Below are 26,602 nucleotides of genomic sequence, written 5' to 3'. Positions count from 1 at the left end.
AACTGAAGACGAACTCAACAAAAGAGAAATCATGCCTGGCACTGGAAACCTAGCCAACTACCCAGGAATTGGGAAGTCATGGCGTTTAGAGAACCACCTACAATCACCACTTTACTAAACCAGCATAATCCCTAACTAAACTCTAAATATCTATACTTACAAGTAAAGATAAGTATGGTCTTCACCCCTCATCAAGGAAACTTCTTTTTGTGAAAGATGGAAGACCACTAGAGAAAACCACAACCAATCAAATGCAGAGTTGTGGAGCCCAATTCCAATCCTGTCTACAAAACATCCTGTACCTAAAGCTCAGGGAACACTGTAGGAGAGGGGGCAGAAAGATTGTTAAGGGCCAGAAGGATCAGGTTGGAGAGATGGCTCAGCTGTTAAGAACACTGGCTGCTCTTCCAGAGGACCTAGGTTCAAGTCTCAGTACCCACATGGCAGCTCACAACTGTCTGTACCTCCAGTTCAAGGGGATTAATACCCTCACAGACATGCAGGCAGGCAAAACACCAATGCACACAAAATTTTAAAAAAGAAGGAACCAGAGGATTAAGGAGTTTGTTGCAAGATTATGTCTCCTAGTAACATCACAAGTGACATCCATAAAGCCCCAACATGACTACCCAAATGCAAGCAGAACAAGAGTGACATCAGTGGACAAGCCAAACTGGACAGGAAAAGCCCACAGGCCTCAGTCCTACACAAGGCGACCGAGGAAAGCAGGGAGCAGAAGTGTTCTTCCCCAGAGAAGAGCACACCAATTGTTGTCCAGTGCCAAATGATTGGCTCTGAAAAAGCACATACAAATAACATTACTCATACTGGACAGTTTATATTAAAGAGTGTGTGTGTGTGTGTGTGTGTGTGTGTGTGTGTGTGTGTGTATACATATATACACACAATTAGTGAAAAGAGGCTATGAATTTGAGGGAGAATAGGGAGGGGGTGTATGAGAGGATTTGAAGGAAGGGAAGAGAAGGCAGAAATGTGATTGTTATGATCTCAAAATTAAAAAATGAAAATAGTGGGGGAGGAACAGGAAGGAGACTTTAAAGTAATAAAGGACTGTGAGACATAGCAACATGGCTATGAATGGACTCTTTCAGATCTTTGTTTATTATCACTCAATGACTCGTAATTCCTGCACTATACCTATTTTTTAAAGATTTATTTATAATGTATACAGTGTTCTGCCTGCATGTATGCTTGCATACCAGAAGAGGCACCAGATCTCATTATAGATGGCTGTGAGCCGCCATGTAGTTGCTAGGAACTGAACTCAGGACCTCTGGAAGAGCAGCCAGTGCTCTTAACCTCTAAGTCAACTCTCCAGCCCACTATCCGTATTTTGTTTTGTTTTTTGTTTTTCCAGACAGGATTTCTTTCTCTGTGTATCTTTGGAGCCTGTCCTGGAACTTGCTTTGTAGACCAGGCTGGCCCTGAACTCACAGAGATCTACCTGTCTCTGCCTCCCAAGTGCTGGGATTAAAATCGTGCCACCACCGCCTGGCTCACTATACCTATTTTTAAAACTGCATTTATAATTAAAAACCTTCTCCCAAAGAAAAACCCAGGCCCAAGTGACTTCATGTGTGACCTCCATTAAGCCTTGAGAACGAAGAGGAGGCAGAAACACTTTTCATTTATAGGGGACTCAGCATCATTCCTGTTTGAAAACTGAACATAGACATTAAAATAAGACTGTAAGCCAATATCCTGTACAAATAGACACAAAAATCCCTAATGCAATATTACCAAATTGAATTGAGCAGTACTTAAAATGGGTAATCCATCATGACTAGGAGAAGTTTATCCCAGAAATATAATGGATTTGGGCTGGAGAGATGGCACAGCTGTTAAAGGCTAGGCTCACAACAAAAATAATAAGAACTATAATTGATTTAACATTTATAAAATAAATCATAAAGAGATCATTTACTTTTGTTTTATTTACTTATTTATTTACATAAATACTTGTTGTTGTTGTTGTTGTGGTTTTTTTTGAGGTAGTTCCTGCTATGTAGCTCCAGCTGGCCTGACTATCACAATCCTGCCCCTGCTCCCCAGTGCTGAGATGACAGGCATATGCCAGGAAGGGAAGAACAGTTTTCAATGAATAGCGTTAACAATTAAGTCATCAAAAAAATGAACCTCAGCTCCTACCATATATCACATATAAAATGAACTTAAAAAAAAAAAAAAAACCTAGTCACAAAAGCTAAAACTACAAAATATCTAGCAGAAACTATGGAAATTCTTTGTGATTTAGAACTGAGAAAAACCCTACATACTGGCCTTCACCAAGTTTACAGTGTCAACTTTCAGAACAGTGTTTAAAGAAAAATAAAGGAGAGAAAATATTCTCAATACTAACTCATAAAGATTTTTAGCCAGTATTAGTTATAAGGAAACAAAAATTTTAAATGGGAAAATTTGAACATATACTTCTCCCCAAAAGCCCATGAAAACCAGCATCAGGAACTGTGATGCAGGCCAGCTGGAAGTGTTTACCTACCCTGGCTTCAGTCTCTGGCACCATGTAAACCAGGTGATGTAAACCAGGTGTGATGGTCCACAGCACCTACAATCCCAACACTTGGAAGGTGGAGAAAGCGAGATCAGCAGTTCATCCTTAACTACACAGCAAATTCAAGGCCAGCTTAGCCAGGATACAGGAAAGATTATGTCCAAAAAAAGAAAAAAGGAAGAACAGCAGGAAATGTATACTCAGGACAAAAACCTCCACTAACCTGGATAAAATGATAAAGATGGACAATACCAAGATTGACAAAGCTGTGGGAAAATGAACACTTCTTCAGCAATTGCTAATAAGTACAAAACAAAGGAATTTTGGGAAATAGTTTGGGAGATCTTTAAAAGCTTCATAAAGTTCCTTATATGAAGAGTCAACCTTCATCCTATGCATTTACCCGAAAGAAATTAATGCATCTGTCCAGAAGCAGGATGGGTCATTTGTACATAGCAGCTTTATTCATAATAAAGTAAATTTGAAACAACCTAAATGTTCATCATTACCAATAGTTAAACTGTGGTATATTCCTACAACAGAATACTAAGGAACAGAACAGAACATATTACTGACATACGCAATAACATGGGTCAATCTGAACATCGAAGAACTTCAAACACACTGTGCTAAGCAAAATATGCCAGACATGAAGTGCATACTGTATGATCTATTTATTTATAATTCCATAAAAGAAAACTCTAATTTATAGTCACAGAAAGCAGATAAGTTGTTGAATAGAGCAGGGTACTGGGGTAGAGGTGAACTAGAGTGCTTGAGATTTTAAGAGACTTTTTAGGTGGACATAGAACTCCTCACAAGAGCTGAGATAGGTAAATTTGTCAAGAACTTTCCAAACTGCAAACTTAACGTGGCTGCTTTTCCTGTAGCTAAATCACAGTCACTTAAGAAAACTGACAGAGCGGGGAGGAGGGGATCATAACTCAGTCCACAGTCCTTCCTCCAGCTCTGGGGTTTACTCAGTCCACAGGCCTTCCTCCAGCTCTGGGGTTTGTTTACTACCATCCCAAGGCAGCAGACCTTTAAATAGCAGAAGCAAAATTTCCTGCTGCCTTGCAACAAACATTATTCATTTTCAATAAAATCTCCACTAAGAAAAAAGCAAAAATCAGGATTTTTACTAAATTTCATACTTTGAAATAAACTCAAATCTTTATTAGAGCTTAAGGCAGTCCTAAATGATCTGTGTTCCCTTGTGGCCTAACTACCTAAGAGACAAGTCGGAGACATGGCGATTACACTAGATGACTGCATATAATGGCTAAGTAATAGTGAACCCAGAACTAGAAAGGCCTCACTGGGCTCTGGGCAGCCCTGAAGCACAGGCTTCCCGTTCACTGCAAGACTTCACTGTAGCTGGAAGGAGGCATGACCAACCAGAGAAACAGAAGGAAGGGACCAATAAGTCCAGTCCTGCTGACTGGGCTTCATCTCTCCTTGGAAGGTGGGAGGGAGATCAGGAGTCCTTGGTTAATGGATGTTCTAAGAAGCAAGATGAAAGGAATTCATCCCTATCTAACCTGCTTTCCCAAAAAGGTCACTGCACGTTTATCAGCTTTCCCACCACTCTCCAAGTACAATACAGGTAGTTCACACACAATACTCAATAAGGTATTCTATACTAGCTTAAGGGCCACCATAGCTCCTGCACTCATGTTGATCCAATTTAACTGCATGTGGCTAAGGTGCATGACTTCAGATATAATCTCCTTCATTTAATTCAAACTTACATGGGTAAAGAGGTCATTTACAACTGTCATGCTTTAATACAGTTTAAAAAGGGAGTTTCTGAGCCAGGTGGTGGTGGTGCACACCTGTAATCCCAGCACTCGGGAGGCAGAGGCAAGTGGATCTCTGTGAGTTTGAGGCCAGCCTGGTCTACAGAGCTTGTCCAGGACAGGCTCCAAAGCTACAGAGAAACACTGCCTCGAAAAACCGAAAAAGATTAAAAAAAAAAAATTTAAAAAGGGAGTTTCTGTATCCCAAAATGGCACCAATCATGAACTCCTCTGTTGGTATAACATCATCTCAGAAAAACACATTTTAACACACACACTGAAGATGATGATGGTTCTGTGTTAACTCCTAACTCATTTAGACACATGCTACATCGTGAAACCAGAGCCTAGAATGTCTATTACAAAGCGAGTTTTGAAAGGTTTCTGACTGAAGGAAATTAAAGAGCTGATTAATAATTCTCTGACTGCTGGGAAAGGGAAGCCAACCTCTGGGTCCCTGCATAAAGCATAATCTGCAAACTGACGGGGCTGTCCCGCTACAATCATGAAAATGCCAGTTTTCTAAGACACCTCCTTTTAACTCCTTATTAGTTTTAGGCAAACAGCAACAGCAATTTAAGATACTTGTGTGCATATGCTGTCACCATCCTGTTCTGCCCACAGGACCCAGCTGTAGTAGGTATGAGCTCTGAAATGCCTCCCTGATAACTTTTCAATTCTGTTAGATATTTAAGACACAATACTTTACCACCCAGGCGCCTGCATTCTAGAGATTAGCATGAGTCTCAAGTTTTCAGGTATGATCTCAATGTGTAATGTTCTAATAAGTATCTATACCATACAATTTTGAAACCAGAACAATACAAATCATATTCAATATAATTTTAACACTAATACTGTTAAGATCATTAAACATAATTATATCATTATCATGAGTGTCATTTTTCTCCAGAGTCATAAAAATGTATTATTCTAATTGACAAACTTAGCAAACTTTTATATACTCACATCCAAGCAAAATAATGAATGTGTTTTTCTCTTCCTGCATAGAATTGTTAGCTAAAGTACCTTCTGGGGTCTAGAAAAATGTGCCTTTCTCCATAACTCATTTTTCTCCCCATCTTGTCTACTTTACATCTTATATCTGAGTAATAAAGAGAGTAGCATGCCCCACTAATGCCAAACCAGTTGAAACAACAGGTTTAACAGTCTAGAAGCAGCATGCAAGCCATATGGGGTCTTGTCTCTTTTCAGGTTGAAGCATAAGCCTCATGCCAAGAGCAATCTCTAACTGACAACCATCTTTTAGTATCACAAGCAGTGACTTGATTCAGATAAAAGGTTATGGAAAAAAATCTTTTCTAAAATCAGAAGGAAGTGAGAGGAAATAATCCCAAACTAAGACAAGTTCTTCCTAGAATAGCTAACATTCACTAAGTAGTGCATGTGTGAGGAACCATGCAAATGTTTCATGTATACACAGAAAAAACAAAATCTACCGATCTAATTTCCAAATCTAAGAGGGAAAACTCCAAAACACAGGGGAAATCTATGTGATCACAAATTACACAATAACAGTTATCCATATGTAACATATCAAATGTGACATTCACTTCTCTAGCCATCTAACGACCCTCTGAGAATAGCCCTTGCTATTTAACAAAATATTTATTTTAACTCATTCTAAAACTGGCAAAATATTTATTTTAACTCATTCTAAAACTGGCCTCTCTACCCAGGAGCTAAATTTTTGATGATATAATTTAGGGGGAAAATATAATACTTTTTAAGGCAACCACTGATTTCTCCAACTCTCAAAGAAAAAAATGAACATTCCCTTAAAATACTTCTAAAAAATATCATCCTTACAAAAATGCTGACCATACTTACCTGTTTCAACAGTTTTTGCTAAGATTGTAACACAACTTTCATCTCTAATGGAAAAAATTTACATCAATAATATCTTCCTGAGTATCAGAAGGGACGGCACCTGACAGTTGCATTTGTTTGCACTACAAAATATACAATAAAACAGTAATTCATGGCAACAATAGTATTGTTCTGTGGCTGTGAATGAGGATTTTTAATAAACTTTTTTCTTTTGTTTCGCTGTTTTTGTTTTGTTCTGAGGCAAGGACTTGCTATGTGTAGTCAGGCTGGCCTTGAACTTAACAACTCTGCTGCCTTAGCCTCCGACAGTGCTGGGATTACAGGCATTTTGCTTCCTTACCATACCTGCTCACTCATGCGATTATACTACTAATCACATTCCAGTTCCCTGCTCATCAGTCACATATTGACAAGCCAATAATATATCTGCCTTGTTACTTTTAAAGAGAGAGATATCTTATACCTATTTGAAATTGTAATTATTTTTTCATTTCACTGAATAGTTCAAAAAAAGCTATTTAGAAAGATGTTTTAAGTTGTTCACTGTAAAGTTACAAGCAAGAAGTATTAGTCAACTGCAGTAGCTTAAACCTGTATTCCCAGCAGTCCCAGATGCTGAGGCAGGAAGACAGCCTTGAGGTGAGCCTGAGTGAAAAGTAAGACTCAAAACCAAAAAGAGAAGAAATGTTTTCTGGGTTCTTCATACTTTCAAAAACAAGAAAAAGAACCAGGAGGATTTAGCTCAGCAGCAGGGTGCTAGTCTAGCACGCTGGGGCTCTAGGTATACCCTCCCCCATAGGAGGGAAAAAGGAAAGGAACTGTTTTGACCAGGATAATGTAAGAAGAGAATTGACTGACAATCTGCAAATGCCATTCACCTTTACAGATGACTGACTTGTGATAAAGATGAGTCAACCTTAACAATGAAAGGAAACATCATTCTGACACATCAGTATTCATTGTTAGCAAATACTGAAGAAAACAGTTACCACTTCTGAACTTTATAAAGTCAAAACAGAAGCACAAATTAGAACAAAAAATTTTAAAGAAATATTCAGGATACACACATTTGCATGCATTTTTAGGCAAATTTTCAAATATTTCAAATGATAACTCTCAATCAAGATGAATGTCAGAAATATCTAAGCTTACACTAGTGAAGCAAGAAAAATGGAAGAGAGACAACAGAAGATCTCTAGGAGGGAAAGAAATCACATACTTCCTTTATCATAAAACAAAAGTCTGCAAGTCTGCATTGTAATAACACTGCCTGTCAAGTTAACCACTATTCAAGAAACACTTTCCAAACTGTATCTTTAAATGTACTCTCTCATACAGTCAAATTAAATGTCCATCAGTCAAAACACATTTCACTTAAGATGCTATCCTTAAGTATAAATTGCTTATAGAAGCACAGTCCAATCAATCACTAAAGAATAATTCCACTACTTGATTTTTGTATTTTACAAACACAAGTTTTGCCCTTCTCCTCCAGAGTGGACATCCCTATGTCATCTAAGCATTAAGTAGCAACCAAAAAAACACAGCCAAACCAAACCAAAACTAGATTCAAACATCTTTTCATTGTGTGCTGCTTCATCGGGCTTTGATAAAGACAGAGCCATCTGGGGTGGAAGAGCCCTCCTCCTTCTCATTTACTATCTCCACAGTTCCAGAAGCTGACACAATAACCATGGTTTTATCTGCAGACACTGACTTCTGTTTTTCTGCGACAGCTGCACAAACAGCAACAATCTCATCACTCTCAAAGTCAAAGTCAGGGATTGACTCTGGCAAGATGTCTGCTCCTTTTGGTGGGATTTCTTTTTTTTCAATCCTCTGTGCTACTTTCTGCTGCTCCTGGAGCTTTCTTGCCCAAGAAAGGTCTTCCTTCCATAGTTCAGGGTTCATTGGATATATGTGGAGAGCTACTTGAAAACTTCGAATTGCCTGGGGGAAAAAGATTTTTTCATTTGTTTCTTTCTAAAAATCACCATGTTAGCTACAATTACATACATACAAGTAGGTGTGGGTATATATGCATCCATACATGTCTATTCTAGCATACTACTATAATTAATTTTAACACAAAAGACAAGCCATCTGTCTAGATGATTATGGTAGAGAAAAAAATACGGATGTGAGAGGGAAAGACTGAGAATATGCTGATGTACAATTCAAACTGGTTAGGGTTTGAGCATCTTAAAAGAGTCATACATTATGTCCACATAAGATTTATCCCTCAGGCCGGATGGTGGTGGTGCACGCCTTTAATCCCAGTACTGGGGGTAGGGGAGAGCCAGGTGGATCTCTGTGAGTTCAAGGCCAGCCTGGTCTACAGAGCGAGTTCCAGGACAGGCACCAAAACTACACAGAGAAACCATGTCTCAAAACAAAAACAAAAAAACAAAAACAAAAACAAAAAAAAGATTTATCCCTCCAATGCTAGTCACACAGTTCAACATGGGCAACTGAAATCATAAACCACATAATAAAACACCAAAATCATAATTTGTCCCAATAGATAAAGGAAAATATTTGACAAAATTCAATATCTTTTTGTGATAAAAAAGTCGGGTTGGGGATTTAGCTCAGTGGTAGACAGCTTGCCTACCAAGCACAAGGCCCTGGGTTCAATCCTCAGCTCAAAAAAAAAAAAAAGTCAACCATCTAGAAACACATGGAAATAAAAGCCATGCAATACAACACCCAAGACCAACATCACACTCCACAATGGAAAAACTGGGTGATTTCTGCAAGATCAGAACAAGGCCATATCTTCCCATTTCTTTTTTTTAATTTTATTTTAGAGATTATAATATAATTATGTCATTTCTCCCTTCCCTGCCCTCCCTCTAAATGCTCTCATATGCTCTTCCTTGCTCTCTTTCAAATCCAAGGCCTCTTTCTTCATTCTTTGTTATTTCATGCACATATGTATGCATATACTCCTCAATATAACCTGCCCAGTCTGTAGAATGTTACTTGTGTGTGTTTTGGGGGCTGATCATTTGGTATTAGACAACAATTGGTATGCTCTTCCCATTTATATTCACAACTGAACAGTAAGTTCTAGGCAGAGAATTAGGAAAGAATATAAATCATCCAAATGGGGAGGAAGAAGTAAAATTACCCCCATTTGCAGATGACATAATCTTACTTAGAGAAGACTCTAAAAACTGCACAAGATGACTGTCAGAACTGCCAGTTACGGGAGCAAGTGCCTGAGTCCTAGCTTACCTAGGAAGCTGGAGCAGGATGACTTTTACCAAGGAAGTCAAGGCCAACCTGGACAAAATAGTGACTTTCAGTCACAAAAAAAGAAGAAGAATAAAAAGAACAGTAACAAAAAAACAAAAATCTACGAATAGTAATAAAAACCTCCAAAAGGCTGCAGTATATGAAATCAACATGCAAAGCTGGATTATGCCTCTTCACACTGAGAACTAGGTGAAGATGGGAGGAGGCACCCACAGAACAGCAGCTGCTAGAGAGTGAAGACTTCCAACCTCAGCCCACAAAAGTGGCTAAAGGAAATGGATCGTATCTCCTGCTCGTGGTTGGGAAACTTAATGTCAATAAAACACTTCTACTACCCACAGCAAAACTACAATACATACAATAGCATTTTAATAGAAACAGAAACTAAAATTCTGAAATCAACACGGGACTACAAAACACCTCACCAATTTTGAGAAAGGACAAAGCCAGAAGCATCACACTTCCTGATTTCCAGTATGTGTTACAAAGTTATTGTACACAAAACAATAGTACACAGATATAAAGAAATGCCAAGTTGTGCAAATGAAATGTCTAGTGCAACAATTATCACAGTATTAAAACCACTAGCTCAAATGAGACTGGGAAAACATCAGGGAATTAAGACTTTTAGGTAGGCAGTATGTATCACATACTGACACAAAAATTCAAAAGGTGATAATGCCATATGCCACACCTGAAAAGGCAGGCCCAAACTAATTTTAGCACTGGCAGCTAAGGGCCACATGAATGAACTGAACCACTGTTGATAAAGAGCTACCTACTCGTTTTCCTACTCTCCTTTCCTTTCCATCTTCTCCAATAAATTTAAGTATCTCAGTAATCCCATTCTTACATGGTTTCTTTTCCTTATTGGGCCATTGTCTTCCATGTTCTCACACTTTTACTCTGTCCCCCTAAACTAGCATTCTCCTGAAAAGCCTTGCCCTCTCTGCTTCGCTCCTGACTCCTGCTTTCTCACTCTCCCATTCTACTAGGTATCTGTATCTCCTTAAGTATTTTCCAGAGAGGGGACAGCAGGATACACTGATATGAAATGGAAATGGGGGAGAGGAGCGGGAGGAATTACTTCCATGTACCTCAAATTATAGAGAAGGCATGTTAGTTAGTGTGTTTGTACACATGTACATATATGGTTTAAAGAGTGTTATGCCACTCAGGCTAAAAATGCTCCCTGCAAGAGCCATAGACTGTAAGAAAAACTTCAGTTCCAAGAAGAGAAACCCCTTTTCAAGATGTTGGTCGAGTTAGTCCAAGAAACTCCCAAAACATTATAGGCGATTGATGTTTCCTTTGGCTGCCTCTCAGAGGTGGAATGTTAAGTCCCTATTGCTAAAGAAACCATGCACTTCAGATACAGGACTCAGAAGGTCTGGGCTAGATCTGACTCAAAGATCTCCTGAGGATAAGCTTTCCTAGCACTGGAAGGTACCAAATAACTTGCCAAGGAGGGGAAGTAACTCAAAGTCCTATCTAGTTGTGATGACTCTGAACCACAACAAGGAAGGACCAGCATGGCATACTGTCCTTAAGGGTGCAATAGTGGTACTCATATCTTGGTGGTAACCAATAGCTATCTAATAGTGACTAAGGCCTGCTCAATGGGAAGGAAATGATGCCTGGTACTGGAAACCTAGCCAACTCCTGGAGCTAATGGGGTCATAGATCTTAGAGAAGAGCCTACTACTACTACTACTACTACTTTAGTAAATCAACACAATTTATAACTGCACTTTAAATACTTATTCTTATGCCCACAGTAAGTTAGCTCTCACCATTCATCAAAGAAACTTCTCCCTGCAAAATGCATAGAACTCTTGATCATGAGGTTACCAGACCTAATATCTAGCCACAACACAACTCTGACACTAAGACCCAGGGCCCATCAAGGAAGAGGGGGACAAGAGACTAAGGGCCATAGAACTAGGAAATCTGCTGTGAGACTGTATTTCCTAGAAAAGACAGGAAAGCTTCACCCATCATACCTCAACAATATGGATGTCTACCCAAGACTAAGCACAATACCAATAGACATGGTAACTAGAAAGAAGGGGTCAAGCTCACAGGACCCCACCTCTAGAAAAAGAACTACAGGTAAATAAGGAATCCTGGAAGTGGGAGAAATAGTCATCTCCAGGGACGAACATCCTAACTGGCTATCTGATACCAATGGTCAGCCCTGAAATCACATTAACACTAAACAGACTGAGCAGGTTATACTGATATACTTGTGAATTTACATATCACACACACACAGATACAATAACAAAGAAGAAGAGGCCATGAATTTGAGAAGGAGCAAGTGGAAGGACATAGGAGGGGTTGGAGGAAAGGAAGGAAGGAAGGAAAGAAGAAAATGATGTAATCACATTTTAATTTTTAAAATATCAAATTAAAAAAAGACGAAACACAAATGGCCAATAACCATGAAAGAATGTTGGGCCTCATTAGGGATCAGAGAATACAAATCAAAACTCAGTGAGATTCTTTCATGAGAAGCATGGAGGTTTCTTAGGGGAAAAACAAGCAAACTAGAAACTGATCTAGCATTGGACCCAGCTCTGATGCAACTGCAGCACTCCTGGGTACTCAGGGACACCAAGTAGTCACATCATAGAGACACTTACACATTGATATTTATGCCACACCATTCACAACAGCTAAGCAAGAAACAACCCAGGTATCCAACAACAGAACAAGGAAACTGTGGGGGGTGTGGGTGTATACTGCATTTTTTTAAGCTATAAAGAATGAAGTTACATTCTTCTTAGGAAAATGAATGTGACTGGAAACAATCATATTAAGGGCATTAAGCTAGCCTCAGAAAGACAAACATCACATATTTTCTCTCCCTTATTGTTCCTAGATTTTATATAGTCATATAAAGTCATCTATGTAGATATTAGTGAAAATAAAAGTAAATTTGTGTAGGTGAACAATATAGACTAACAGGGTAGGATAATGGAGAGAAAAGAGGATAGAGAGAATATAGGAAAACAAGAAGAGGCAGGAAGGGGTATGCTCAATATACAACATGTACCTGGAAGAAACTTATTTTAAAAATCAAAATATAATTAAATTTGAGCATTATACAATACATATACATTTCTTTACCAGCACTATCTCTCCTAATCCAAGCTGAGCACGACCTAAAGTTTGCCAAGACTCCCATGAGTGTGGGTTACGCTTGACGGCCATTTCTGCTGCATGTACCGCTGGAAACATTTCATGAAGAGACATCAGGACCTATGTGCCACAAAGAAGAAGAAACAAAACCTGTCATGAGCATACATAATATAAACTAGCAAATTACTAGTACACATCATACACGAACAATGCTTTTCCTTTACAAAATACATTTTAACCTGGCACACAGCATTCCCATGGATTTTATCCCCTACCTCACGCTCAGTGTCAGAAATTCTAGCCCTTTTACCCTCCCCAAATAAATGAAAATATAAAGTATCATTATGTCCATCTGATCAAAACCACGAGGTTGTATTCTAGCCACAGTAGCTCAAGCTATCTGAAATCCAGGTTTCACTTACAGTTACTCTATTTATTTACGATGTATTTTTTAGGAAACACTCAAATCTTGTTGTTAAAACTAGATAAATCCATTTGTTCCACCAGCCATCCAGTCCCAAGCACACATTTACCTGTTGTGAGAATTAAACACCCTGTAGGCCTCACACCTAGGCTTTTTAAGTCACACAAACCAGAAAATTCACAGAACTAGAGAACAGAATGCCCATGGGAAACAGTTGTACTTCCTTTATAATCTTTGATTCCATGAACATTTGGAACATTTTTGACACAAACACCATTCTTAGGTTCTAAATTATACTCTTCATAATAGTTCCCCATGAATCTTCCCTTAATCTGCACATACTTTAACCCTGAATGTGAAAGCATTCCAATGAAGGGCTTTATAGATTCTGCTTCAGTTGACCTAATTTATTTGAGTTCTTCCTCTATAAAATAAATTAATGCTGTTAAAGCATACACCTTTCATTTCAGAGTATCACGTGAAAAATACTTAATATAATATAGATCAAGGCTGAACTGCAATGATTAATTATTTGTCAAAAATTGAATGTTTTTTAGAGGCTATTTGTTATTTTAATTTTGAGAGCTTCCCAATGGAGCTCAAGCTGTCCTGGAACTCCTGACTCTCCTTGCCTTAGTCTCCCTAAACTCTGGCATTACAGCATGCACCACCACACCGGTGGGGCTGTCTGAGACGTGTAGTAATCCTTAGATAACTACATCAGGTGCTCAGAGGCTTTCTGCACAGAGTGTCTCCACTAAGTATTAGAAATGCATATTTAATACAGATGTTAGTTTCTGAGCTGGTAATAAATCACATCTATTCCAGCCTTTTTCTCAGCCCTATGCTGTTTCTTTTCTTTTCACCTCGTCTGTGTTTTAGGCAGATGTGACCTGGGAACTGCATTTTCATCCATGAGTCTTAGCTAGCTACTGCTAGGTTGGCTTTCCAAGACCTAGGGAGACTTTGCTTTGCTCCTCAGTGCTTCTTTGCGGCAACAAGCCCTGTGAGGAATGCTTTCTATCAAGTTGATTCAGCTTACACACTTATGACTAAGATTAGTGCATTTAGAAATAACTAGAGGAAATGGAAACTTTGAAAGGGGGACCCTGGAAGATGAACTCAGGGCATTTTAACATGTTTTTTTTTGGTTTTTGTTTTTCTTTTAAACATCAAGATATATCTCAGAACACTTCAGTGGTAAGATTCAGTCTACTGAGGAATCCAGCTTGCTATTGACCACAAAGTCACAATAGGTTATATTCCTACACCAAATATTCTACTAACCTGTTCAAATAAGCCGAGGCAAAACCAGAAAAGGCATTCCTAGTTTTTCTTTAATACCTAAGAAGAAAAAAAACCCTTTTCTTCCCTAGTTATCATGTCACAAACTTTTTAAAATGTTAACAAAAATAAACCAAAAAATTCTATAAAATAGAAGAAAAGAAGGTAAGTGTTAAAGATGTAGCTACAGGGCTCCTCTGATGAAGCTGGTCTCCTTCATGTCTTTCCAGGAGCAGCATCTCTTGAGTTTGATCATCCTCTGAATCCTGTTAGCATGTCTGGAAATCTTCCAGACTGAAAGGAGAAGCCACAACTACAGTTTCACACAGCAAGATGAGCAGACCTTCCCAGATGTGCCATTCTTGTCAGCCTCCACCACCGCCTGCAGCAGCAAGGCCTCAGAAATGGAGTGGTCGGGGTGTACCCACAGGTGTCTCTTTGCCACCATGTGAGTCACTGCTGACTGGTCTCTTAAGGCTTGACTCTTTCCAGGTTTGCTGTCCATGCATATGTGCCTGTGACATACAGCCTTGGGAAGTTACCAATAAGCTTGATATGACTACCTTTTCCAACTTTAGTGCCAAAATGTCTTCCCATAATTTTGCAGAAATTTTTTTCTTTTCCTCCTCTTTTTTTCTTTCTTTCTTCTTCATCTTCTGGAAATTCCACTCCCTCCCTCTTTGGTGACTGACACTAAAATCCTCTGCTTAAACTCCTTCAGCTGTTGGACACAGTACTTACCAGTGGGCTTTATCATTTGCACCATTTCTGTTTTGTTGTGTTTTTCGAGACAGGGTTTCTCTGTGTAGTTTTGGTGCCTATTCTGGATCTCGCTCTGTAGCCCAGGCTGGCCTCAAATTCATAGAGATTCACCTAGCATTCTCCCGAGTGCTGGGATTAAAGGCGTGTGCCACCACTGCCCAGTCATCTGCACCATTTCTAAACCATGCTTTGAGATGTTTCACAAAGGCCACATTAGCAACAAAGTACTTGGTCTCACCTGTGACAAAACAGATGTGTTTCTGGTTTTCCTTTATTATGGTAAGCAGTCCTAAAAGACTCATCCCCAGAGCCGATGGGGAGTACTGTACAGCTCTAAAAGGTTCTTGCAATTTTGAGTCTTCAATGATTTCTAAGTTCTATTCTTCAAGAAATTGTTCATAATACTTTTCTTTATCTTCTGCCAGTACATTCAACAATTCTAAGCAATTTTTGACCAAATTCTTTGTGATAACATTCAAGTTTTGCTTTGTTACAACTTACCACAATTGTAATATCTCCCTATTTAGAGTCTGCCAGCCCTGTAATGACAATCAGATACTCTGGGATTATTAACTCCTTATAGGTAGACAGGATAAAAACAGCATACATACAATTTAATATTATTCTTTTCTTTTTTTCCTGTTTTCAAATAGATTTAAAAAAAAATGTCTTGGGACAAAAATAAGCACTTAGAATTCCAAATGTCCTTCAACAGAGAAATGATTCACTGCCAAGTGTGCTTCCCAATCGCTGGTCAAGCTCTTATAGACCTTCCTTCTTTCTTCACTGATAATGTCATCAGGGTTTCTGGTCCAAATAGGATTTGCTTGGTTGAGGCTTCTTGATGGCTGTACCTTTTCTTAATCTTCTTTTTCTTGTCACCATTCTCCTCTCCTCCTCCTCCTCCTCCTCCTTCTCCTCACTCCCTCTCCACCTCCTCCTCCTCCTCCTCTTTCTTCTGAATGAACTTCTGTTTAAGGCCTGTCACCAGACTCTTCTTCCTTGTCTTCAGCCTCATGATCACTGACTTCTTTATCACACTCTGGCAAAGAGAGCAATGGGTTACCCAATAAACTGAGACTGCATCTTCATAATCTCTTTTCTTATTCTTTCCTCCTGGTAGTCAGCTTGGTCTTCTTTCAGACATAGGCTAGCCTTTGTTCCACAGCTCATAGGTCCTCTGTGGCAGTCTTCACTGTGAATGATCACTCTGCTAAAGATCTCCCAAGCATGCTGCTCACCATTATTATGTTTCATGATCAGTCACTTTCTCAGCAATGAAATATACAGTAAAAAAACAGCACCAAACTGGCTAATCACAAAAGTATCTGCAAAGCCCCCATGAAAGCTTTCACAAAGGTACTTATGGGTTTTTTGTTTGGTTGGTTTTTGGTTTTGGTTTTTTGAGACAGGGTTTCTCTGTATAGTTTTTGGTGCCTGTCCTGGATCTCGCTCTGTAGACCAGGCTGGCCTCGAACTCACAGAGATCTGCCTGGCTCTGCCTCCCGAGTGCTAGGACTAAAGGCATGCACCACGCCCATCCACTTTTGGCAGCAGTACCAAAACTGTTGATCAAGTCAACACTGGTCATTCTAATTCCAGTATCCACAATAATAGAGTTTGATCCTGTTTGCTAGGAATAAGAATTGATAAGGAACTTCCTCCCACAGTCTTGTTTACTGGGATCTGTTACACTCACATATCTGATTTATCCAAAGCATCTGATAAATTTGAAATGAACGCCCCAAGAAAGAGCTCTTTGAGTAGAAATTATTGATAATCAAGTGACACTAACTGGGCAATTTGTAAATGAAAGGCAGTTTCAACCTCCTCCTCCTCATTGGTCAGGCTAAGGTCTGGGTCTTCTCAAGCATCTTCACTGAGTGACTAGTACATGCTGCACTAGTAGCAGCTCTGGGATGTTGGAGCAATGGACCCATACCATTTATATGTGTGTGTGTGTGTGTGTGTGTGTGTGTGTGTGTGTGTGTGTTCCAAAATACAATGCATCCTCATTTTGAAGAAAAATTAGCTATTGCTAGAGTAGACAATTTATAGGCAAAGTAGAAACTTTTCACCTATTTAAAAAATGTACCAGTAATTTTATCCAAATGTTATATCTTCTCAGAGCTAGGTTGAAATAACAGTTGACCTCACTGCAAAAGCAAATGCATTTCTAACTTTATACACAAAACAGCATTTTAAATAGTTTGCTAATTTTTAAAAATAGATTGTACTGGAAAAGAGAAATGAGAGCAGACGTCTGTTCATCACTGCTCACTAAACAAGCACAGCATAATTCCATAACAAAAATCACATCCCTTCTAACTGTTACCTGGGACTTCATCTCATAGAGGGTGGCATCGTCTGGGGTCAGCTGTAGAGCTTCATCCCACTTCTGAATGGCCTCCTGGTATCTGTAATTGTTAAAGTTATGTTAACCATATCTTAGCTAAACCTTTGAGAGTACATGTTAAATGTGAAAATTGGGAACCTGAAAATAATTAACTAAGACATTTTTCCATTTAGAAATTGATAATAATACTTAGAAAAGCTTAGACAAATTAAAGAAATGAAAGGATAAAACAACAAAAGAGAAAAGGACAATATATAAATAAGAGATCTTACAAATCGCTAAGATTTTGGAGCCGGGGCTAGCAAGACGGCTCAGGGGGTAAAGCCTAACCCCGGAGTTCAATCCCTGTATCCCACATAAAGGTAAAAGAAGAAAACGAACTCCACAAACTTTTCCTCTGACCTACACACACACACTGCAGCATGCATAAACACATAATTAATAATAATAATAATAGTAATAAGAAAATATATTTTAAAAGAGACTTGTGGACTGAGAAATCACTACCAAAATGTCTTTCTTTTGTATTTAACTCCACTGATGGGGTATGTACTCCAAAGGATTTGTCTTAAATGTTTGCAATCCAGTTCCATGCCTAGGTTCTTCAATAGAAATCTACCTGGTAGAGATGACAGTCTATCCTGGCTAGTTCTATGACAATTTGGCACATCTAAATTCATCTGAAAGGAGGAAACCTCAACTGAGAAAATGCCTCCATAAGATCCAATTGCAGGTAGGTAAACCTGTAGGCATTTTCTGAATTAGTGGTTGTTGGGGGAGGGTCCAGGCCTTTGTGTATGAGGCCACTTCTGAGCTGGTGGTCTTGAGTTCTATAAGAAAGCAGGCTGAGCAAGCAATGGGGGGCAAGCCAGTAAGCAGCACTCTTCCATCGCCTCTGTTCAGCTCCTGACTCCATGTTCCTGTCCTGTTTGAGTTCCTGCCCTGACTTCCTTCAATGAAGAACAATGATGTTGAAATATAAGCAAAATAAACCGTTTCCTCCCCAAATTGCTTTTGGTCATGGAAAGAATAATTATCTGTTTTTGTTCATAACTATAAATACATGGCAAACTTAAGAGATGGGTGAAATGCACCCAAAATAATATGCAGATAACTTCTATTAAATGTTGTGGTTTGAATGTGTCATGTATGCATGAACACCTGGTCCAGATAGTGGCACTGTTTGAAAAAGTTGTAGAACCTTTAAGAGGTAGAGCTTCAGTGGAAAATAGATCACTAGGGGCTGACCTAAAACAAAGTAGACAGCCCTACTTCCTGTCTTTCTGCCCTTATCCTTTCCCACCAGGATGTGAGACAAGAGGAGTCCCTGCACACTCCTGCCAATGTGGCACTACCTTCCTACTCCCTAGGCAATGCTAATGAGCACTGTTCCTATTTCCAAGAACCTGAACATGTCTGCAACCCCAGGGCTGTGATCACTGACAATCTATGTCACAGTCAGTATTACCATGTACTATCTTCTCTTTTTGTTACTTGTTTTCCAGACCCTTCATTTCCCCAGTATGTGTTCTGTATGTACAAGACATAACACTTGATGGTAAATAACTTATTTATATATGTGATAGCTATTATATATAGCTATATATAATATATATTATATAGAGATAGAGAGAGGTATATGCACACGTTGACGGATATGTGGAGGCCACAGGAAGGTGTCCCCCTTTACTGCTCTCTGCCTTGTTCACTTGAGATAGGTCCTTCCCGAGACCGAAACATCCAGCTTCTGTCAGGTTAGCTGGCCAGTGAGCTCCGGGGAGCCTCTATCTCCCACCCAGCAATGCTGGGGTTGCAGGTACACATTGCCATGTCCATGAGTGCTGGAGATCTGGACTAAGGTCCCTATGCTCATTCAGTAAGCATTCTTCCAAACTGGGTCATCTCCCACCTACCTCACATGCTTCTTATTGCTATCCAGAGAGCTTAGGAGAACAAGATTACTGTACAGGATCATTGTACATTACACCAAAAGCAAAACTGCATACCCTTCATTCTCACTGAGTCTCTGGACTGCACCAAAAATCCAGGTCTTTTACTTTTTTAGTGTAATTATTTTTATTTATACCACAGGCATAATTACACAGGCCTTAAGTATATTTCTCATTTGCACATTATATGCTTGGAAAGGGCAAGTGATCTGTTAATTACCCATTACCAAAGGCTAACAGTCACTGAGCACTGACTATGATGCCAGTGACTTTATATTCATTATTTGACTTTACCCTCACCAGAACCCCAGGTGGTATTAACTATTATCTCCCTTTTATAAATAAGGGTGCTGAAGATTAAAAGGGAAGCTAACTTGCCAAAGGTAGACAATGCTGCAGCTACAAGGGTGAAGTAGGATTTGAAGGCCTACTGTAACAGCAAGCCTAATGCTAAGCCACAACTGGATGCTAGGCATCACAACTTCATCGCTAGGCATCCTTTTTGAGTGGCCTTTAAGTTTTGTAAGTAAATTCTACAGTGTTTACACAAGGAAGCTGCCTAGATCACCTATCTCGGAACACGTCCACTATATTAAGCAAAGTATACTGTATGTACAGATCCGAACCAGAGGCTGGGGTACGGCCCGACCAGCAAAGTGTGTGCTGCAAAAGCATGAGGGCCAGAGCCCAGGCCCAAAGGAAAAGCCCAGCATGGCAGCAAGCCTGTCCTATCAGTTCTGTGTGGGGAGACAGGAGGAGCCCTTGGACTTAGTGGCCAGTCTAGGCAACTGGCAAGCTCCAGGTTAAGACTCACACCAAACTGACAAAGCACGGAGTACACAGGGGGGGTGTGCTTTACAAAAAGTGTGCCTTTATAGTCATTAAAGGCTGTGGGATCTCCTTTTTCCTTGGGGTCCGTTGGCCACCAGTCCACAAGGACAATGCGGCAGAAGCTTTGACAGAAAGCTCTGGATGCAGCCTATGAACACCGCCGAGATAGCTCTCTGGGAGACAGTTTCAGTGAGGCAGCTCAACTTCACTCCTGAGTACAGGAGACAGATAGCACTGGGGTGGTAGCTGGGGCAAACCCTAATTTGCATTCGATGGCATGCTCCTGTCATAGAGCTGGATTAGTGGCAGCATGTCCCTGTGAAAACAGCTAGAACATGTTACTTAATTACCATGTGGGCAGCAGGGGAAGAGTATTTGCAAGAAACTGTGTCAAGAGCCATCCTTGAGATAAGTCAGGCAGCAGGCCTAGAGACATCCTCCAGATAAGGCTAAGTAGAGAGCAGGAAGCCCCTGCTTGGGTATGGGAGAGAGTCCTCCATATTGTGCTGAGATCAGGGAGAGCTGCTAAGCTATGGTAGACTGTAACCTCTGACCAGTGGGCCTCCCAACAAAAGGTGTGGCAGTCGACTCACAGTTATAATCGACAACTTAGCTGTGGTGCTTGAAACTTAACGAAGAGTTAAATGTTCAACTCATAGCAGGTGGCAGCCAATCACACCAAATATATAAGCCTAAACCACTGTTACAGCCTTTTTTTCTTAAAGCGTTTTGAGGGGCTTTTGTTTTCATTTTCCTTTATTAAGAAATTTTCTACTCACTCCAATGCTATCCACAGACCCCCTCCTCCCTCCTCCCTCCTCCCACCCCTCAGCCCTCTTTCCCAAGCCACCCCGCATCCCCACATCCCCCAAATCGAGGGCTCCCATGGGGAGTCAGCAGAGCCCAGCACACTGAGCCTAGGCAGGTCCACGCCCCTTCCCACTGCACCAAGGCTGTGCAAGGTGTCACACCACAGGCACCGGATTCCAGAAGCCTGCCTATAGGCCAGGGACAGATCCTCATCCCCCTGCCTGGGTGCCATGTTGAGGGGCTTTTAAGACAGGTTCTTTGTAGCCCTGGCTGGCATGGAACTCACTACATAGACCAGGCTGGCCTCCAACTCACAGACTCACCTCCCTCTGCCTCCTGAATACTAGAATTACAGGTGTGTACCACCAAGCCCAGCTCCTTCATAGCTTTTAACTCACAGAATTCCCTGATGAAAACACATCTACCTGAACACTATGTTTAATTCTAGGTAAAAGGCTACTCAAACTTTAGGAATTACTTCTTAATAATATGAAAACAGTACAGCTATTCTTATTCATTACTCAAACTATTTCATTATTCACTTCAGTTTTCTCTTTTGTAAATATCATATTTACTATGTTTTCCTTTTTAATTGAGAATTTCTTCCATGTATACAATGAAATATGATCAGATCGTCCCCCTTTGCCTTCTTCCAGCACCTCCTTACCCCTAACATGACCCCTCCCAATTTTTCCTCTTCCTCTTCTTCATAACCCATTCAGGCCCATCAGTGCTGCCCATATGAGCATGGCTGTGGGGCTGTACAGAAGGATGGGCAACCTACCGGTTCCACCCAGCTTTATGATGTGCCATCACAATTCTGGGTATTTTCCCTAGCTCTGCCTTTATCAGCAATAAATCACATACTGGGTTGTTTAATGTATTGTACTTCTCATATGCATATGAAACATTTCTGCATGCCTTTAGACCACAAAATGATTCTCTCTATAGCATTCTAGAATAGTATACAGTTACACCTACACGCACACGCACACGCCCACACACACACAGCTACTCAATAGTACTTTTATTCATAGATATCAAAAACTGGGTTTTAACCACTCCTTTTTTCAAGGCATGGTGACCACAAGTTTTCCTACTCAGGCCATAGCTACCTAAAACAAAGAAAAATATGCAACCCAAACAAGCCAATCCAATGTCTAGTTAACTATGGATAATTTCTACAGCCTGGTCCAACTGACATAAGCCTATTAAATTCTTTGTGGAATCTGACACTAGGAAATGGGAGAGTGGAAACTGTGTAGGAGCAAACTGAAAAAATATGGAAATTAAGCAGTAGTAGGGCACAGCAGAGAAACTCAACAGTAAACTGATAATTCTCAACCTTACTGAGAATAAATGCCTGTGGTGCTCTGGATAAAAATGGCCCCCAAAGGCTCGTATATTTGGATGCTTAGTCAGCAGAGAGTGTCACTATGTAAAAAGATTAGAAAGATTAGGAAGGCTCGTGCACCCATTCGCTCACTCGTTTGCTCCGTGTCTCTGTCTGTCTCTCTCTCTGTCTCTCTCTCTGTGTCTCTGTCTCTCTGTGTCTGTCTCTCTCTCTGTGTCTCTGTCTCTCTGTGTCTGTCTCTCTCTCTGTGTGTCTCTGTCTCTCTCTCTCCCTCTCTATCAGAATGTAGCTCTCAGCTACTGTTCCAGCACCTGCCTGCACATCACCCCACTCCCTGACATGATAATGGATTAAACCTCTGACACTGTAAGCCAGCCCCCAATCAAATGCTTTCTCTTCTTAGAGTTGTATGGTCATGGTGTCTCTTCACAGCACTAGAACAGTGACTAAGGCAATGTCCAAGTCCTAACAGGACCTACAGGGGCCTACAAAGCCAGGCTACCTCTTCTGTCTCTGACCTTCCCTCGGACCCGGCCCCTTTCCATGATGTGCTTTCATCATTCTTTGGTCACACTCTTTGTTACTCCTCAGGAACATTAGGCATACATCTGCTGTAGGGTATTTCTGTTGTTGTTCCCTCTGCCTGGACTTCTCTTTCCCCAAATAACCAGACTGTGAATGCCCTAGACTTCTGTCTTTGATTCCAACATATCACAAGATGCCCTTGTCCGTATACCCTAGATACGATTGACTGACTAGTTCAACAAACTCAGCAGTGCATTCAAATCTTAGTCACATTTCTACCAAACACATTACTTCTCTAACTTCTGATCAAATCAGTTTTGAGAATTCTTTGTTTCTAGCATAGCACATGCATTCTGCTAAGAACATCTGGAGTGGGTAGCCATCCCAGCATTGGCCTGGAAGTTCCAACCCCCATTGAGGCGTTGGTAATGGTCATGCCCATAAGGCGGGGCTGAGGGAGGAAGCGGAAGACCCAGGATCCAGAGGAGAGGCTTCTCTTGGTTCTGGGACGCTGGACGTAGGAGGTAGACCAAACAGAGTTCTCCAGAGAACACCGCCGGACTGTGCCATACGTTTGCCAGACCCTGCAACCTATCCCTTCATTTGTAAGTTACCCCACGAAATAAACCTCCCTTTTAACTACGTGGAGTGGCCTTAATAATTCCACCAATAAACATCAACAGAGCAGACTGATGTGGTCCCACATTCACACAGTCAGTCAAACGTATGTTCAACACACACTAGGGCTACAAGCAGGGCATACAGCAATGAAGGAGATGAAATGTCTATTTCACAGAGCTTACACTCTAATACAAAAACAGGCATCAAATGAGCAATTGAATAAATAGACTGCTGTAAATAAAATGTAGAGAATAGAAGACTAAAAGTAGAGCCGGGCGGTGGTGGTGCACACCTTTAATCCCAGCACTCGGGAGGCAGAGCCAGGTGGATCTCTGTGAGTTCAAGACCAGCCTGGTCTACAGAGGGAGATCCAGAACAGCTCTAAAACTATATAGAGAAACCCTGTCCGGGAAAACCAAAAAGAAAAAAACAAGAAGACTAAAAGTAACAGGGAAATCTACCCACACTGTCTCAATAGTTAGAAAAGGCCTGCCTGAAATGGTTTTATTTGGGTCATTGATGAAAGATAAAAATCAGCTTGCCATATGAAAATCCAGAGAAAAAAATATTCTAAACAGACAGTGTAAGAGCAGACATAATTATTTGTGAATACGTTTGATATTCTTTAGGAGAAAAAAATGAAATTTAAAAATAGTACTGAAATTACATTTAATCTTAGTGTTGAATTGACACTGGTATTAATACTTTCAAACATTTACAGGCATACTATAAAATTGGGACATTTATGTTAAATCCACTAAGAATCCTCAGCATAGTAAGAAATAAATATCAAGAGCTTGAATTTTAAGTCAAGATTAGCACAGAATAATTTCTCATTAACTGTTTTCTAGAGCTGGGAGACAGCTTGTTCGGTAAAGTGCCTTCCACACACATGAGACCTGAGCAGATGCCCTGAAACAAGGCTCCGCCTGTTCTCATGCCTTTGGTGCTCTTTCCTCCTGTAAACCTTCTCAGGCATTCTTCACGTCTTAACCCTAACCCTGATCCTCCACTTATATGTCTTGTTTCTATATGATCCAATAAACCTCTTAAATAAAACAGCACTCTGGCACTGCATCTACGGTGACTCCAAACAACACAATCAACAGAAAGCACAAACTATGGACAACGGTGCTAAACCACAAAGAGGACAGAGAAATACAGCGGTGACAACCGGAACACCGGTAGACCACAGCCTTGTTAGACCGCAGCTGAGAAGACACTTAGCAGAAGACTCACTGGTTTTGCCCGTCTGTGCTCACCCACCAGCAAAGACTGACTGCAGTTAAAACACATTTAGTGGAAGGGAGTGGAGTGACTTGGGAAGGTGGAGGGTGGAAGTAGTGGATGGATATGATACATTGTATAATATGTGAACTTTCAGAAATTTAAAATATTGTTTAAAAATAATAAAATACATTTTAATAAGTAGGTAAATTTAATACACAGATGAGACAGTCATATAGAGGAGGCCAGAAACTGATCAGAGATGGTGCTCAGACTAAAAAAGATCTAGGATGGTCCTACCAGGCAAAGGAAAGGTATAAGTATGCCTTAAACCCTAAAGTGCTCAGAGTTTCAGTGGATACCACTTACTGAAATTATACAGTTAGAGGGGATTAAATCGTAAGTCCACCTCCAGTAATTAAGCTGCTTATTTACACAAATGGGTGACTATTCCTTCAGCCATTTCTAATTAAGTATGGACAGGACCAAACCATCTGTGGCAGATGAACTGTGAGGACAGTAGGAAGGAGTGGATGTTGCATGAGGGTGCACACAACACCGTATGAAGGTCACTTTCAGCAATGGCACACCTCCTACCCAGTGCAAGAGACTTCTTGAGTTTTACTGTACTAACCACAACCATACAGTTCTATTCTTCTTTGTAAGAGTACTAGAGATGGATTTTCTGAAACATGTAAGAAGTCACAGTTTCAATCTTCCAAGTCTGACTTCTGACAGAGGGATAATTAAATATATTCACTACCTACATTTTCATTTACTTCACCCACATAAATGTCAGAAAATCTAAGTCAGTAGAAATTAGTATCGATATCACAGAATGATTTTGACTAAATAAAATATGAAAGATAAACTGCATGATTGTAGCATGTTGTCTTGTCCACTTTTAATGATGAAATCACAAAGTATGCAAAGGGGAAAGCACAAAGGGAGTTCACTCCCTCCCCAGAATAAAGCCAGCCCCCTTTTCCTTAGAAAAGCCATCATCCAATTTATTCTAGGAACATGCCAGCAAGATGGCTCTGCAATGAAGGTGCTTTCCCAAAACCTCATGACCTGAGTTCAGTCTCCAAAACCTACCTGGGGAAAAGAAAGTTGCCCTCTGACCTCCACATGTGACCTCCACAACAATGGAATGTGCCCACAATGCACATGTACAATAAATAAACAAATAAAACTGAATGCTTTTCAAAAGTATTTTGGTGAATATTGGTCATAGCACTGTGTTAGTTTCTCTTTATAGAACAGTTTGAAAATCTGAACTGTTTCTGTGTCTGTTAAAAGTTCTGTGCAAGGCTGCTGGTCTGTAAGGAGCTCTTACAAGCCCACAGTGCCTCCACAACTGCTTCAACACGTCTCTCACTTATTTTTTCTCCAGTCCTTCTTTATACTTTTTTATTAACTTGGAAATCAGAGTAGATTTGTTTTTTGTTTTGTTTTTTTAAGGGGGATGGTGTTTTGAGTCAGAATGTCACTGTGTAACCCTGGCTGGCTTGGAACCCGCTTTTGTAGACCAAGCTGGACTTGAACTCAAAGTCTGCCTGCCTCTTCCTCCTGACTGTGCCACTACATCTGGCCTGAGTAGGTCTTTTTTTGCTTTTGTTTTTGTTGCTTAATTGTGTGCTTTTTTTTTTTTTTTTTTAATTCTTTTAAGCCCACAGAAAATTTCTGAGCACTTAGAAGATACTAATATCACAGTTTCTATCTACCCCAATTGTCCTACCTGCCCCATGAGACTTTTGAAAGGACAGAGACGCATGGAACACACGCTAACAGAGGACAGGAAGTGATACCCGGGTGGGGGGTGGTAAAAACAAATTATTCCCTGAAACAAAAGAAGCAATTTTAATTCT

General features: G+C 40.2%; 1 protein-coding gene and 1 pseudogene across 1 annotated transcript in view; both read right to left on the bottom strand.

Moving 5' to 3' along the window:
- Nucleotides 1–7,163: 7,163 nt before the first annotated feature.
- Nucleotides 7,164–26,602, bottom strand: part of Ttc33 (tetratricopeptide repeat domain 33) — a 33,256-nt gene continuing 13,817 nt past the window's right edge. Inside the window, exons 3-5 of the mRNA XM_036207097.1 lie at nucleotides 17,394–17,475; nucleotides 12,577–12,708; nucleotides 7,164–8,133 (exon numbers count right to left, since the gene is read on the bottom strand). Coding sequence (XP_036062990.1) covers nucleotides 7,780–8,133; nucleotides 12,577–12,708; nucleotides 17,394–17,475 — 568 coding nt within the window. The 3' untranslated portion in view covers nucleotides 7,164–7,779. The remainder of the gene's footprint in view (nucleotides 8,134–12,576; nucleotides 12,709–17,393; nucleotides 17,476–26,602) is intronic.
- On the bottom strand, nucleotides 14,481–16,435 carry LOC118596538 (annotated as a pseudogene).

Source organism: Onychomys torridus, chromosome 15 (assembly GCF_903995425.1).
Source record: "Onychomys torridus chromosome 15, mOncTor1.1, whole genome shotgun sequence".
NCBI lineage: Eukaryota > Metazoa > Chordata > Mammalia > Rodentia > Cricetidae > Onychomys > Onychomys torridus.
The sequence above is the reverse complement of the archived record's forward strand: the minus strand, read 5'-3'. Positions and strand labels throughout refer to the sequence as shown.